Consider the following 14,893-nt stretch of genomic DNA (forward strand, 5'->3'; position numbering starts at 1 on the left):
ATTTTCAGCATCATTACTCCAGTCTTCAGTGTCACATGATCCTTCAGAAATCATTATATATATATATATATATATATATATATATATATATATATATATATATACACACACAAATTATTAAACATTATTTCTTTGCAAAGAATATTGAAGGGATTTTTCTCGACTGTTGCACTCTATTATGAGACGCGTGGAGGATTTCAGTGCAGAGAAGAGACTCTGAATCACACAATACTGCTGGAGCTGTAAATGAAATGCTCATATTAATACACGTAGTAAACTACAAACACACACACACACACACACACACACACACACACACACACACACACACACACACACACACACACACACACACACACACACACACACACACACACACACACACACACACACACACAGCAGCTGCTCAAAACTATGCTTTCATCAAATGGACAGCCATAAGACTATGAGCTCATGCTAGGAGCACGCGCACACACACACAAAAACAGATTTGCGTCTCATGCCAAAACACACATCATCTGCAACAGTGCTTGTGTATCAGCTTGAGTTTGTATTTGTACATCATCCCATAAATCAACGTTCATCTGGAAGAGAAATCCGCTTCCGAGCTACAGTGTAAAATATTATTGCACCAAAACTTTTACTTCGCACTCGTGTGTGTCCGTCAGTCGTGAAACAGAGACAGTAAACACAATATCGATAATAAACTCACCGCACCACAACACGGCCGATCAACAGAAGTAAACGCTCTTGCTACTCAAAGCAACACAAATGAACATTAGAAACAGGAAGAGTCTGTAAAACTGCAGTTCATCTCGCTTTAGAGTCGTATTGTTCGTCCGGTCCAACGCGTCTGTTCACAAACAATCAAAACGAGGTTTGACGTCACTCTTCATTTGGATAAAGCTTCTGTTCTGGTGGCAGACTCAGTGTAGACTCATTCTCAAGTGCATCTGTTCAGTGTATTTTGCTCATTGGAGGATCCCAATGGAGTATTCACAGTTTGGATAAGTCCTGTATGTGTACAATTTTGGTGGAAGGGTATAAGGCTGTCCTGAGGAAGAACGCATTGACAGAAAAGATCATGACCTAATGTTTGTTCGGTGGTTTCGAGCCACCATCAGCGAGCTGTAAACATTTCACTTCTGAATACGTATGGAAGAGCTTCTGTCAAGGCTGAACTTACACCTTCTGGAACAAGAAAGCTGTTAATGTGGCAAAAAACATGTGATAATGCTGATGTTACCCATGTGACCAGTTAAAGTCAATATGAAATTATGAAACGGTATTCTACCTCAGTAGTGTGATGTATTTACTTAGGATATTTAAGACTCAATTTTATCCATATATATATTGTTCAAAAGTTTGGAAAAATTCTGATTTTTAAATGTTTTTGAAAGAGTCTCTTCTGCTCATCAATGCTGCATTTATTTGATCAAAAATACAGTAAAATCAGTAATATTGAGAAATATTATTACAATTTAATATAACTGTTTTCTATTATAATATATTGTAAAATGTAATTTATTCCTGTGATCAAAGCTGAATTTTCAGCATCATTACTCCAGTCTTCAGTGTCACATGATCCTTCAGAAATCATTCTAATATGATGATTTGATGTTAAAGAAACATAAAAAACTGCATTTATTTGAAATAAATGATAATTATAAATGTATTTATTGTAATTTTGACCAATTTAATGTGCCCTTGCTGAATAAAAGTATCAATTTAGTGAATAAATAAATAAATACAGTGATCCCAAACTTTTGAACAGTAGTGTATATATATATATATATATGATTAATCACATCCAAAATAAAAGTTTGTGTTTGCATAATATATGTGTGTACTGTGTATAATTATTGTTTATTTCAATACACACACATATATTTAAGATATATTTGCATGTATGTACTGTATATAGATTTATATAATTTATATAAATATAAGTATTTTATATATAAATATAACAAATGTGTCTTAAATGTATACATGCATGTGTGTGTATTTATATATACACAATAATTATACAGAGTATAGACACATATATTATGTAAACAAACTTTTATTTTGGATGTGATTAATCATTAATCGTTTGACAGCACTAATATATATATATATATATATATATATATATATATATATATATATATATATATATTTAGTTTCAGAAGTGGAGAAAATAATTCAATTTTGACTATAGATTATGAAAATAATGTGCACTGATGAATTATTCAAGATCAGAAACATACATTAAGAAAGTCAATTTTAACTTCATGTTGACTTTAACTCATATTAGTGATTGATAAGCACTTGACATTGACTTTCCCATAAGGTTAGTGTGTTATTATTGTAGTGCAGGTGAACCCACTCAGGTAAACATGAACCCTAAGACCTTGTGACGTACGAAGCAAGTAGGAAAACACCAAAATTCAGTAGTCTATGCACTTCAGTCAGTGTGTGAGTGTGTGTATTTACATGTGTGAGCGATCAAACAGTCGTGGCTCTGCTGTACTGCAGCGCGAGCGGAGAATACTCTTTGAAGCGGACGCAGAGTTTCCCGCGTGTCCATGGGTTTTGTAGTGTGAGCGGGCAAAAGTCGTCCTGTAGCCATTTCTCTCTCCCCTCCACCAGCAGAACCAAGCCAAAGTGTTCCAGCTGCTCGCTGCCGTACACACACACCTCTGACGCGCACGACGGGTAGCCACACTGATCCGCCGCACACGTGCACTGCTGCGCGGCTTTCTGCAGGTGATGGCACACGGCGTTGATCTCCTGGACGACCAGACGAACCATCTCTTTCGCCGACGTCTCTGGAGTCACACGTAACTACAAACGCAGACAAACATACATATGAAGTCAGCAGATGAAGTCTATTTAGTGAGCTATAGTCAGGTGTCCAGCTCAAATGATCATAATAATAATAACTCTTGAGTGGTAGCAAAGAGAATGCAGAATTATATTATATTTTAAATACAATGTTAATATAATATAATATAACGCATATAAAATAATATGAATTTAAGAAAACAGAATTAAAATGGGGAAAAAAATTAATCACAAAAATTCACATGAAAGTTCCAAAAAGACAATATTAATAATAAATATTTGAAATGCCACCTACATAACATTTAAATCAATAAAATATGTATTTAATAATTTTTTTGTAAAAGTATTAGGAAAATTGTATATATTTATATTCATATCTATATAAAAATATATGTATTATATAATATACACATATTATATTATATATATATATATATATATATATATATATATATATATATATATATATAATATGTGTGTATGAGGACTCTACTGCAAACAAAATCTACCTTCGGGTATAAATAAAGTCACTTGAACTTGAACTTGATATATATATATATATATATATATATATATATATATATATATATATATATATATATATATATATATATATATACATAAAAATGGAAGAACACTTCATTTCCCAGAATGCTCAAATTTAGTCAACATAACTAGTAAAATAAATAAAATATGTAAATTAAAATAAATTAATTAAATATTTTATTTATTGATAATTTATTGATAATTATTTATTTTTATTATAAATAATACATTTTATATTTTATTAAAATATTTTAAATATATGTAATAAATATAATTTAAAAAACAATATGTTATAATATAATATAATATAATATAATATATATATATAATATAATGCATATAAAATAATATGAATTTAAGAAAATAGAATTAAAATGGGGGAAAAAATTATCACGAAAATTCACATGAAAGTTCCAAAAAGACAATATTAATAATAAATATTTGAAATGCCACCTACATAACATTTAAATTAATAAAATATGTATTTAATATTTTTTTTTGTAAAAGTATTAGGAAAATTGTATATATTTATATTCATATTTATATACAATATTTATATATATATATATATATATATATATATATATATATATATATATATATATATATATATATATATATATATAAAAATGGAAGAACACTTCATTTCCCAGAATGCTCAAATTTAGTCAACATAACTAGTAAAATTAAATTAAATTATGTAAATTAAAATAAATTAATTAAATATTTTATTTATTGATAATTATTTATTTTTATTATAAATAATACATTTTATATTTTATTAAAATATTTTAAATATATGTAATAAATATAATTTAATTTACAATATTAATTTAAAAAACAATATGACAGAATGCAATCATGTGAGACGCTTCTGGGAGAAGGAATTAAACCAAATCAAACCAACATTTGAGATGCTGTGATGCGATTGGTCTGCTGGTTAGTCCAGTTATTCAATAACATCCTCTGATGAGGCAAAGCCACATGTGTTTTAGTTGCGCATCGAGGGATTTATTTGGTAAATGCGTTTCCATTGTAGTTTATTTGCATGCCCGCCTCAAAAATGCGCCTCAATTGAGAGCTTACGTTTTTTATGCTCATTTTTACAATTCATGCTCATCTTGGTGTTTCCAGCCAGCGTTTTTTTTATGTGATATCCCAAAATGCACATATAATTAGGTGAATGGAAACATTGCTAATAATGATTGGTGCATCGGCTCACAAACACTCACTTTGACACTGGTATCCTTGGGTAAACCGGTCCGGTATTGTGGGTAAACTCTCAAAGTGGTGTGGCACGGCCTGTGAGGGGAACCGCTGGAGTGGGCGGAGAGTCGCTGGACGCCACTGTCCTCCGATAGGGTGCGCACAGGCGCAGGGCGGGGTTCAGGGGCGGAGAAGCAGAGATCGAAGGAGGAGGGACGTGTCCAGCCCTTGTGATTGGAGGAGTTGGTGGGTGTGGTTGGCATGGAGACAGGTGGCGGGTATTCCAGACTGCTGGTGCGGACGCACAGCGCCGTTCTCTTCTCCGTGACCCGTAGCAGCTCGATCTGCCGGCTCGGGAGGATGAAGTCGCTATCGAACACATTCACGTGTTCCCGTCTGCTCATTCCTCCTCCGGTCTGCAGCACATCCGGCTGAGAGGAGCGAGGCGGTGACTGCGAGGAGGAGGAAGGGTGGGTGGACGCTACAGATCTGAAGCTGGTAGGAGACGGTGGAAGCAGGTCCAGTTCTCTGGTGCTCTGGGCCACGCTGGAGCTGTACTCGCTATCAGTAGTGAGGAACACCTCGGATGAGTTGTCCTCATCAGACAGACCGTGGGTATCTTGGGAAAAACAAACAGAAAGAGAGACTTCTTAAAGGAGTAGCTCATTTTAAAGGGGTCCTATTTGACATTTTCAGCTTTTTTTTGTGTGTAATGTTGCTGTTTTAACATGAAAAACTTATGCAAAGTTCCAAAATCACTCCAGAGGGAGTTTTTTCTCTATATCACTGTCACTGTTTCTGAACTCCCTGAAACGCCTCCACTGTAGTCTTCAGTTTTCTTCCGGGAATGAACATGTCACAATTTTCCTCATTTAAATAATTCATATGCTAAATAAAGGGGCGGGGCCTGGTTGAGTTAGTTAGTAGTGTGTTGAAACTGGCGGTTATGGTAAGGGGCGGGACATTTCCAAACACGCTTGAAGCGCTTGACCAATCACAACACACTGCTCCAGCCGACCAATCAGAGCACATTGTGCTTTTCAGAAGGAGGGGCTTCATAGAGACAGGAACTAAACAGAGCGTTACTGACAGACTGGGAAGAGAGGAGCTGCAACAATGGAGAAAATGAGGAAAATAATGTGTTTTTGAACATTTGAGCCTGAAAATCTGTTCTAGTAGAGCCCAAAAACAAAATCAAGACTTTGTAAAATATAATATGGCCTGTTTAAGTTCACTATTATTTACTCACTCATTTTTGCATAGTCTTACCGTGACAACAGTTCATAGTGACCATGGGATGTCAAACATCATATGAGGAACAGACCACAATTTAAGTCATTATTCATTGATAATTTTGCCCTTTCTGACTTTTTTGGTGTTTTTATCTATTCATTCATTTTGGAGCTTGACAAACCATGGTCACTATAAACTATTATTTTGCATTAAAAATTATGTGTTTGGAAGAATAACAGTGTACAGATTTGGAACAGCATGAAGGTGAATAAATATTAGTATTTTTAATAAAAACATCATCAAAGTAGTCCATGTGACATCAGAGGGTCAGTTAGAATTCATTGAAGCATAAAATAACGAAAACTACGACTTTATTCAGCATTGTCTTCTCTTCCAGAATCCTTTCCATTGAATTGATTCCATTGAATCCTTTCATCTGTCGGCGTTGGTAATGCACTTTTACGTCGCCGTGGTTGTTTTTGGCGATTAGGACATTCGCGACATTTTGAAGCATCGAAAATACATTTTGGTCCAAAAATAACAAAAACTACGACTTTATTCAGCATTGTCTTCTCTTCCGGGTCTGTTGTCAATTCGCGTTCACGACTCTGCTTCTTCTTCTTCTTTCCTGTTTTACGGCGGTTGGCATCCAGCTTATTGGTGCATTACCGCCCCCTTCTGCTCCAGAGTGTGGTTCATGACTCTGCAGTGACGCTGCTGACGTGTTATCCGGTGCGCACGAGCTTCGTTTACAGTCTGAGGGAGACGCACGCTGTATTCAAGCTATTCTACATTGTTTATATTTTGGTATTGCTATATTTTTTAAAATGGTGCGTAAGTGTGCATGTCGCAGATGTCCTAATCGCCAAAAACAACCACGTGGCGTAAAAGTGCATTACCAACACCGACAGATGAAAGGATTCAATGGAATCAATTCAATGGAAAGGATTCCGGAAGAGAATACAATGCTGAATAAAGTCATAGTTTTTGTTATTTTTGGACCAAAATGTATTTTCGATGCTTCAAAAAATTCTAACTAACCCACTGATGTCACATGGACTACTTTGATGATGTTCTTATTACCTTTCTGGACATGGACTGTATACCGTACGAACATTTTCAATGGAGGGACAGAAAGCTCTCTGACCAAATCTAAAATAAACATTGCCTGAAACGCAGTCTAGTTCTTCTGTACTTTATCTTATTATATAATGAAGAGGCGGATCAGGTAAGTCAGGTGAACGCTCTCACCGTTGTGTTTGCGTGTCGTCTCCGGTGAAGGCATCGGTGAGGGCAGGTAGTCCACCTGAGAGGAAGTGGAAGCTGGTTTCTCCGGGATACTCTCTTTGGAGAAGTCAATAATCCAGCTCAGACTCACTCCGGAGCTCTGATGCTTGTATCGTGCCGACTGGAGGACCACCATCCACCGGGCATCACGCCACAGGTCCTCCATATGCTGAAAGTGAACGCATATCAACATGGGTGAATCATCACAACATGTGTGAGATTCTGATCTGGACACAGTGTGTAAGGAATAGCAGAAGAAGCTGTAGATGATTTAGATTTAATATTTCGATTGGTGTAAATAAAATGCAACATCAGAGCTGTTGTGGTGTAGTCACGATCTTCATAATGTGTCTTCATTTCCGTCGATTACACACAAGAAACAACGCAACTGCTGAATTTGAAATCACATACTGTCTGGGTAACTTGTTGTTAAACCAATACATTTTAATTTGTAAATTAATTCATGAGGGATATACACTGGACATTATATTGTATATTATTATATTTATATTTTAATTTATGTTTTATAATTTTATTCACATATATGCAAGTGCATTTTTACTCTGCATTCTATTTTTTTATTCTTTTCTATTCATTTTTTTTATTATTATTTATAGTATATTTATATTTTTCCCATAAATCCTCATCACAAGATAAAGGCTTTTTTTTTGGAATTTAGGCAAGTAAAAAAAAAGCAAATGAAATATTATATAAAATATATAATTAATTTGTTATGTTTTATAATATTATACACATATACAAGTATGTGTGAGTTTTTACACGGCATTCTATTTTTTAATTCTTTCAAATTTATATTTTTATCATTTATAGTATATTTGTATTTTTCCCATAAATCCTCATCACAAGATAAAGGCTTGTCCCCCCCCCCCCCCCATTTGTTTTAAGCAAGTAAAAAAACAAGTGAATAAATAGTGAATAACATTAAGATATAATCATATATAATAATAATAATATAATATAAAATTATAATATTAAGATATATCTCAAAAAGCGTTGCTCCCCAAGTAAATTTATCATGTTTTATATTTTCATATTTTAACTGACCAATTAGACAAAAATACTCATTAAGAATATATATATATATATTTTTTTTTGCAGTAAATCAATGTAATTTAGTGGAAGACTGTCAAACTTTAATCTTAAATGTCTAAAATATAAAGCAGAAGGCACAGCTCAGGCTGTGGAGTCTGATCACACCGGCTGTTTTTTATTTCTGCTCTTGGACCTCTTGCATCTATTAAAGATGATACTGTAAATTCCCGCAAGTTGAACAGTTTGTTCTGATTTTTATTGCGGGTTTACTGTCATCAGTTACACCTATGAAAGCTGAACTGAAGCGGCGGGCTGCCAGTGTTTAATTGCACAGAGGACAGAAATACCTGCAAATACTGCTCAACCTGCTGATGTTTCTGCTTGGCAGCGAACAGCTCGGACTCAGAGAACGCCTCCCGCAAAGTCTGCTGGGACATCAGGGACTCCAGACCCAGCAGAGCCGACACGCGGCAATACAGGCCGATGAAACTAGGGCAGTAGGCCTCGAAATGAACTACACAGACAGAGAATGAGTGCACAGCAGGTGACAGGGACAGAAGATACATGTGGGTCAATGTGTTTACGGTGTGTGTCCTCTCACCTAACTCAAAGATCTGCAGCGGGAGGGTGAAGAATCCAGAGCGCGGCGAGCAGAGATGGTTCTGTCCGGGCGGTGAACACACCTCCTCGCATGGAGGGAGGAGCAACAGGAAGGACACGCCCTCCCCCAACTCAACCACCTCCTTTACATACACACGGAAATCCTGTGCCTGATGTATGAAGACGAAGAGAAATATTAGTATTTGTATCATGAATTACTTTTAGCTTCTGACCAAGGCTGTATCTCAATACTAGTGTTACTTGATCTCAGTGCTGCGTTCGACACTATAGATCATAAAATACTCTAGATCAACTACAATATTACATTGGTATTCATGGACAGGCATTAAGGTGGTTTAGATCGTACCTATCAGACCGTTACCATTTTGTTTATTTAAATGGGGAAAAATCTAGAAAAACATCAGTGAATTATGGAGTGCCGCAAGGATCTGTGTTAGGCCCTCTGATATTTTCAATATATATGCTGCCACTTGGTAATATTATAAGAAAACATGGAATTATTTTCCACTGCTATGCCGATGATACTCAGTTATATAATTATGGCTACTTATCAAATCAATAAATAAATGTGCATGTATAAATATTTTATTATTTCAATGTTTATTCACAGTAAATCAATGTCATGGATCAAGGTTAAATGACTGATGAATTTGTCTCGATTATGCAAATAAAAAATGTTAACTGGCATTACTGCAACCACATTTCAATTACAATCAACAGCGTTCCCATACTTTCAAAAAAATGCTTTTCCATTTTATTTTCAGTTATTTGTGATTCTAAAAGGATCATACAAATTCAGACTGATTCCCTAATGAATCATTCAGGCTGATTCATGAACTGGTTCAAATGATTCACCAAAACAAACCAACTCAAATTTGCTCCCAAATCAGATTTTTCTATGACTATACACAGTTTAAAAAAAATTTTTTTACTGAAGTACATTTTATGTACGTTTTCAGTGTTTCTACTTTCTACTAGAAATTTCACATTTAAATTAATGTTTCTTGTCACTTCTTTGTGAAATTTACTAGCAATTTCTGTATGAAAACAGTTTCAAATTAAATCCTACACAAAATTTTTTTTAGTGTAGAAGTTTCCATAGCTTTTCCATTTATACACACAATACATGCGAAATGGGCTTGCGACATTTATGTAAATGTGACACTGCGTGGCCCTGATTTACTAAGTTCCCAAATAAGGGCACTAATTTGCTTGTGCAATCAAACAAATTATATGTGCCTACGTGTGTGTATGTGAATGCACAAACCTGGTGATTGGGAATGTTGATGTAGCCGAGTAAGTCTTTAGCAGCGGTTCGTAAGGCCAGCAGGAGGCGATGCGGAGCGCTCTGAGCGTCAGCACACACCTGCGCGCTGTCCTCGAGCGAACTCAGTGATTGAAGCCACTGCCATTCTTCCCTACGAAACAAACACTAACAATTATCACACATATATATAGAGACATATACTCATGCATAACACAACCATAAACACGTCATACCTGGAGACGTGGCCGTTGTCTCGTACTTTGACGTGGCACAGCACGTTTGGGTGTTTGTGTGACACGAGCACCCTGATCTGGTCCACTGAGGTGTACAGCTTCAGGTAACCCAGATACAGGCCCGGAGACAGACACTTCCTGCTGCGCCGGTGATAGGCCAGCTTCTCCTGCACACAAAGGGCTTATTATAAAAAGTGAAACATGTCCAGGTCGAAATACATCCCAAAATCGAATGAGAATTTATGAGAACATGAACAAAAAAATGTCCCCACAAGCTCAAAAATGACTGGTATTACTATCTTTGTTGGGACATTTGGTCCCCAAAATGTAGGGTTTACCAGGACACCCTCCCCCCCTCACACACACACACACACACACACACATAGATTCTGAGGTATGAAGAACTTCCTGCAATAGCCTGAAATTGACCCACGTTTATCATTTCTAAACTATTTGACTGAGAGACTGACTCTGGAGCCATGTGGTTGTTGAGCTGTGGAACCACTTTCACCACACACACACACACACACACACACACACACACACACAGCTTCACCACAGGGAAAATCTGAGCCGCTCAGACAAAACATAATTTTCACACTGGGTCTGATGTTCCTGAGCCAAAGCCGTTTCAAACACACGACCAGCGGTGGGTGACGTGTTTACAGCATTCAGACTAAATCATCAAATGAACAATGCTACTGTTATACTCCCACAATTCACTGCACTTAAATAATAAGAGAGATATAAAATAAAGAGGAATATAGTATAATATTGAATTTTTTCCCCCCACTGATTGTCATGCTTTGGGTTCATATATATCAGAGTTTGAGTCAAAGCATTCGTTCCACCAAAGATGAAAACTGTCATTTTCTCTCCAGTGTTGTTCCAAAATCATAGTGTTTTCTGAAATTGAATACGGTGCATCAAAATGAGTCGCACCAGGCTTGACGTCAATGACGAGACATGAAAAAGCCAGTGACATTTGACATCAAACCTGGCATGATGCGTCTTGCCTTACAGTCAATTGTTTAGACTGAATTCATTATTCTAAAAATGAGTTTTGTGCACAAATATAATAGTGTTTTTAATCACTAGATTCATTTCATTGATCATGGTGCTAGAAGGGAGCAGCATGTGACAGCGATGGACAGCTGTGTTTAAAAGCACTCACGTGAAGCGTTGTGAGGAGTGTTTCCAGTGCGCTGGGCTCGTCTGATGAAGAAGAGGATGACCTGCGCTGCAGCTGGAACTTACTGACGGGAATCCAGCGTAAGCCTTCCAGCGATGCGCATGCGCTCACGTCCTTCATCAGCACCAACACCACGTTACCGTGCTTGTCCTTGATGGGCTCAAAATACACCTGTCCCAGATCCACCGTGCTGAGGAGAGCCTGCACAACAAACAAATCAAAAAAAGAAAACGTCACCTCAAGATAAATATTTCTCAACTCTAATAAAGATTTGATTGCAATTCTTTACTAAATGATGCAAAACATTATTAAATTTGGTCACAATTTGGATCAACTTGATTTTTAGATTGCATTTTTACATTCCTAGTGCACCAACATTTTGGCAAAAAAAAAAAAAAAAAAAAAAAAAAAAAAAATATATATATATATATATATATATATATATATATATATATATATATATATATATATATATATATATATATAAAAAAAAATTTGGGGGGGGTTCGGACAAAATGGTTTTGGAGAGCCAGAATCATTGACTAAGTTATTCTTAGTTGATGCAAGAACAAATCTTCACGAAACCTTCAATCCCATCCAATTCTGTCCATTTTATCACAAATGTAAACAATAAATGGCGTTTTGATGCTCTTTAATGATTGCTGCACCCACTTTAGTTCAAACAGCACCACGAAGAGCATCTGAACTGATCATCTCTTCCTCTTTACTACTAGTTATAGCACAAAATAAACATGAATGATCATCCGAGGGTATGTAAAAAGAACCAGAACAACTTCCTGAAATGTAACATCTCATGTAATCGCTTAATCAGTGTTTCAACCACGGAAAGATGTCAATAAAACAGCTTGAAAACAATATTTCAACGTTACATTTACCTCAGGAAAGTCAATCAATGTTAATAGCTCATTGTCATGATTACTAGTGAGAGTGCCCTAGTCGGCCACTAGAGGGCACTCCAACCCGGACTCTTGTTTTCAACACTTGGACTTCATTTCCCAGAACTCACTTCCCGGACTCATTATCCCGTAATTGCACTCTGCTGTTTTGTGTTTGCTCATTAGTGTCTGTCTATTTATACTTGGTTGTTTCTGCTTTTGTTATCGTGGTTTCATTTCAAGTCACATGCTTCTGTTTTTGTCACTGGCTTTTGTTTCTGTTTCTTTTGTTTATTATGGACTGTTTTGTGGAGTTTGACCCTTGCCTGTTCTGGATTATGTTTATTGGACTACCCCATTAAAGCTGCACTTGGATCTTACCTTCTTGTCTCTGTGCTAACGTGACACTCATTAGTTAGCTAGAAAAGCAAGTGTTTTGATTATTAAATCAATTTAATTAATTAATTATTAACGTTTATTTTTGGTTTCAGCTTCGGTTATTGGCTAAATGAAAACTTTCATTTCAGTTTCGGTGTTTCTGTGTCATTTCAGTACATCACTAGTAGAGACTATAAATTTAAAAAACGTTCAAGTTTAGTTCGTTCACCTGTAGTTGTGCAGCAGCCTGAAGCATTTTGAGGCGCGTCTGGAGCGTGCAGGAACTGGAGGCGTGAGCAGGACTGATGCACTGCTGCATCCAGGTGAGATCCTCCCAGAGATGTGACACCTGTCAACATGCATCAGTTAGAGACAATAGTGTTTAATACTTAAATGTTCATAGAGTTTATTGCTGTGCATGTATATTTGAGTGTCGAATTCATTTTAGTGAATCAGTTTTTGTGCAATGAATTGATTCAAATTAAATTGGATTTTAACAAAATCTTTAAAAAGGCATCTGATATAATAAATTAATGTGTAATGTAGTGTTGTCAAAAAAATAGATTTTTCGACATATCGATACTGAAATATCTGAAACGCTTCCAATACTCATTTTCCGCAGAATAGATACATGATACCGGCTGTGCTTTCTCACTCTCTCATTTCTCCGACAGTGAGTTGACACTTAGACCCTCCTCCCCACACTCACTCGTTTCATTTGCTCTGGATGAATATTGTTGGTGTTACAGGGCTTGAATTTCAGCATGGGATTGCGTGTATTGTGCATAATTTTACTAACTCCCGCAGATTTTTTGTGATTTTGCCCAAATTGTGCGCACATAAAGCCACCTCTCAGTACTAAATCGAGTTCTTTTTCACAGTTATTGCACTTAAATTGTCAAATACACACAAAATAATGTCAAAATGCCGGTCATGGCAAGTATTCACGTAAACAGTCAGTTATGTTTTAAGTGAACATAAACAGTTGAGAAAGAAAACGCACGTGTAACAGTATAATGGATCTGTGCTTCAGGTCTTAAAGTGACAGCAGCCTAATAAACCTGCTGCAAATTATGAGATAATATTAAAAATATCTATATGGCAGTTTTTTTCCATGGTAATCTATGTCAAAATTGTGGCCAGTGAAAATGCTGAGTGGCTAGTAACTTTGAAAAACCTCAGACAAGTCACCTCACCAAACCAGTACCATTACAAATGCTTTGATTATTTCAAGAAAGTTCAACAGAAAATCCTGTTGTGTGCATCACCACCGATACACTTCGTTACCTTTGTAAACCAAAGTAAATCCTGTGCGTGACAGCTGTACGAGTCGTCCACCTCAACGACAGGCAGCTGATCCTCTGATGTCACCAGAATATTTTCATCTTTATAAAATATACAGGCCAGATAAAGACCTCTACAGAGAGGAAGAGAGGCATCATAAATAATGCAAGACATGGTGTGTTGAGAGCGTTCAACATTGCAACAGCCATTTTCTGATGTTGTTTTCGCTCACCTTTTCAGATTTTTGACAAATTTGCTGGTGGGCTGGAAGAGATGCCTCAGACTTTTAGACACAGAGTGTTTCCTGGTGTTCAACGGGGGTTTGCATTGTTCTAAACACACAGGGAGGACAGACATGAAATACAGCACAGATATTCATGAAGAAGAGTTCAAATCAGCTCCTCTTCTGTACAGAGACATGCAGTTTTAGTTATTGCTGAAGTTGTTGCTTTTCAACTTTCACATAAAGATTCGGGATGTTGCAGATTAGACTCACTAAATGAATATGAAATGTATATAAAACACTGAGGGAAAAACAATTAGTGATTGAAATAGAAAAAAAAATATAGGATACTGATTCACTGACAAAAATGGGTTAAAAATATTCAGTAACACTTTACAGTAAGGTTTCATTACTCAACATTAATTAACTACATTAGCTAACATTAACAATGAACAATACTGCATTTATTAATCTTAGTTAATGTTCATTTCAACATTTACTAATACATTATTAAAATCAAAAGTTTTATTTGTTAAGATTAGTTAATGCACTGTGAACTAACATGAACAAACAATGAATGAGTATTTTTTATTAACTAACAAGATTAATAAATACTGTAATAAATGTATTGCTCATTGTTAGTTC

The 14,893-nt window shown here is 36.0% G+C and overlaps 1 protein-coding gene across 5 annotated transcripts in view; it reads right to left on the bottom strand.

Moving 5' to 3' along the window:
* Positions 1 to 2,072: 2,072 nt before the first annotated feature.
* The window catches only part of LOC125257441 (ankyrin repeat and fibronectin type-III domain-containing protein 1), a 94,522-nt gene continuing 81,701 nt past the window's right edge, over positions 2,073 to 14,893 (bottom strand). For all 5 annotated transcript variants that reach the window (XM_048173793.1, XM_048173792.1, XM_048173790.1 and 2 more), the window contains 11 exons: positions 14,258 to 14,357; positions 14,029 to 14,158; positions 12,971 to 13,090; positions 11,450 to 11,668; positions 10,276 to 10,442; positions 10,043 to 10,193; positions 8,756 to 8,924; positions 8,502 to 8,668; positions 7,066 to 7,270; positions 4,608 to 5,200; positions 2,073 to 2,829 (listed from right to left, as the gene is read on the bottom strand). In XM_048173793.1, the coding sequence (XP_048029750.1) occupies positions 2,491 to 2,829; positions 4,608 to 5,200; positions 7,066 to 7,270; positions 8,502 to 8,668; positions 8,756 to 8,924; positions 10,043 to 10,193; positions 10,276 to 10,442; positions 11,450 to 11,668; positions 12,971 to 13,090; positions 14,029 to 14,158; positions 14,258 to 14,357 (2,360 nt within the window). In that variant the 3' untranslated portion in view covers positions 2,073 to 2,490. The remainder of the gene's footprint in view (positions 2,830 to 4,607; positions 5,201 to 7,065; positions 7,271 to 8,501; positions 8,669 to 8,755; positions 8,925 to 10,042; positions 10,194 to 10,275; positions 10,443 to 11,449; positions 11,669 to 12,970; positions 13,091 to 14,028; positions 14,159 to 14,257; positions 14,358 to 14,893) is intronic.

The sequence above is a fragment of the Megalobrama amblycephala genome, linkage group LG22 (genome assembly GCF_018812025.1).
Source record: "Megalobrama amblycephala isolate DHTTF-2021 linkage group LG22, ASM1881202v1, whole genome shotgun sequence".
In the NCBI taxonomy this organism is placed as follows: domain Eukaryota; kingdom Metazoa; phylum Chordata; class Actinopteri; order Cypriniformes; family Xenocyprididae; genus Megalobrama; species Megalobrama amblycephala.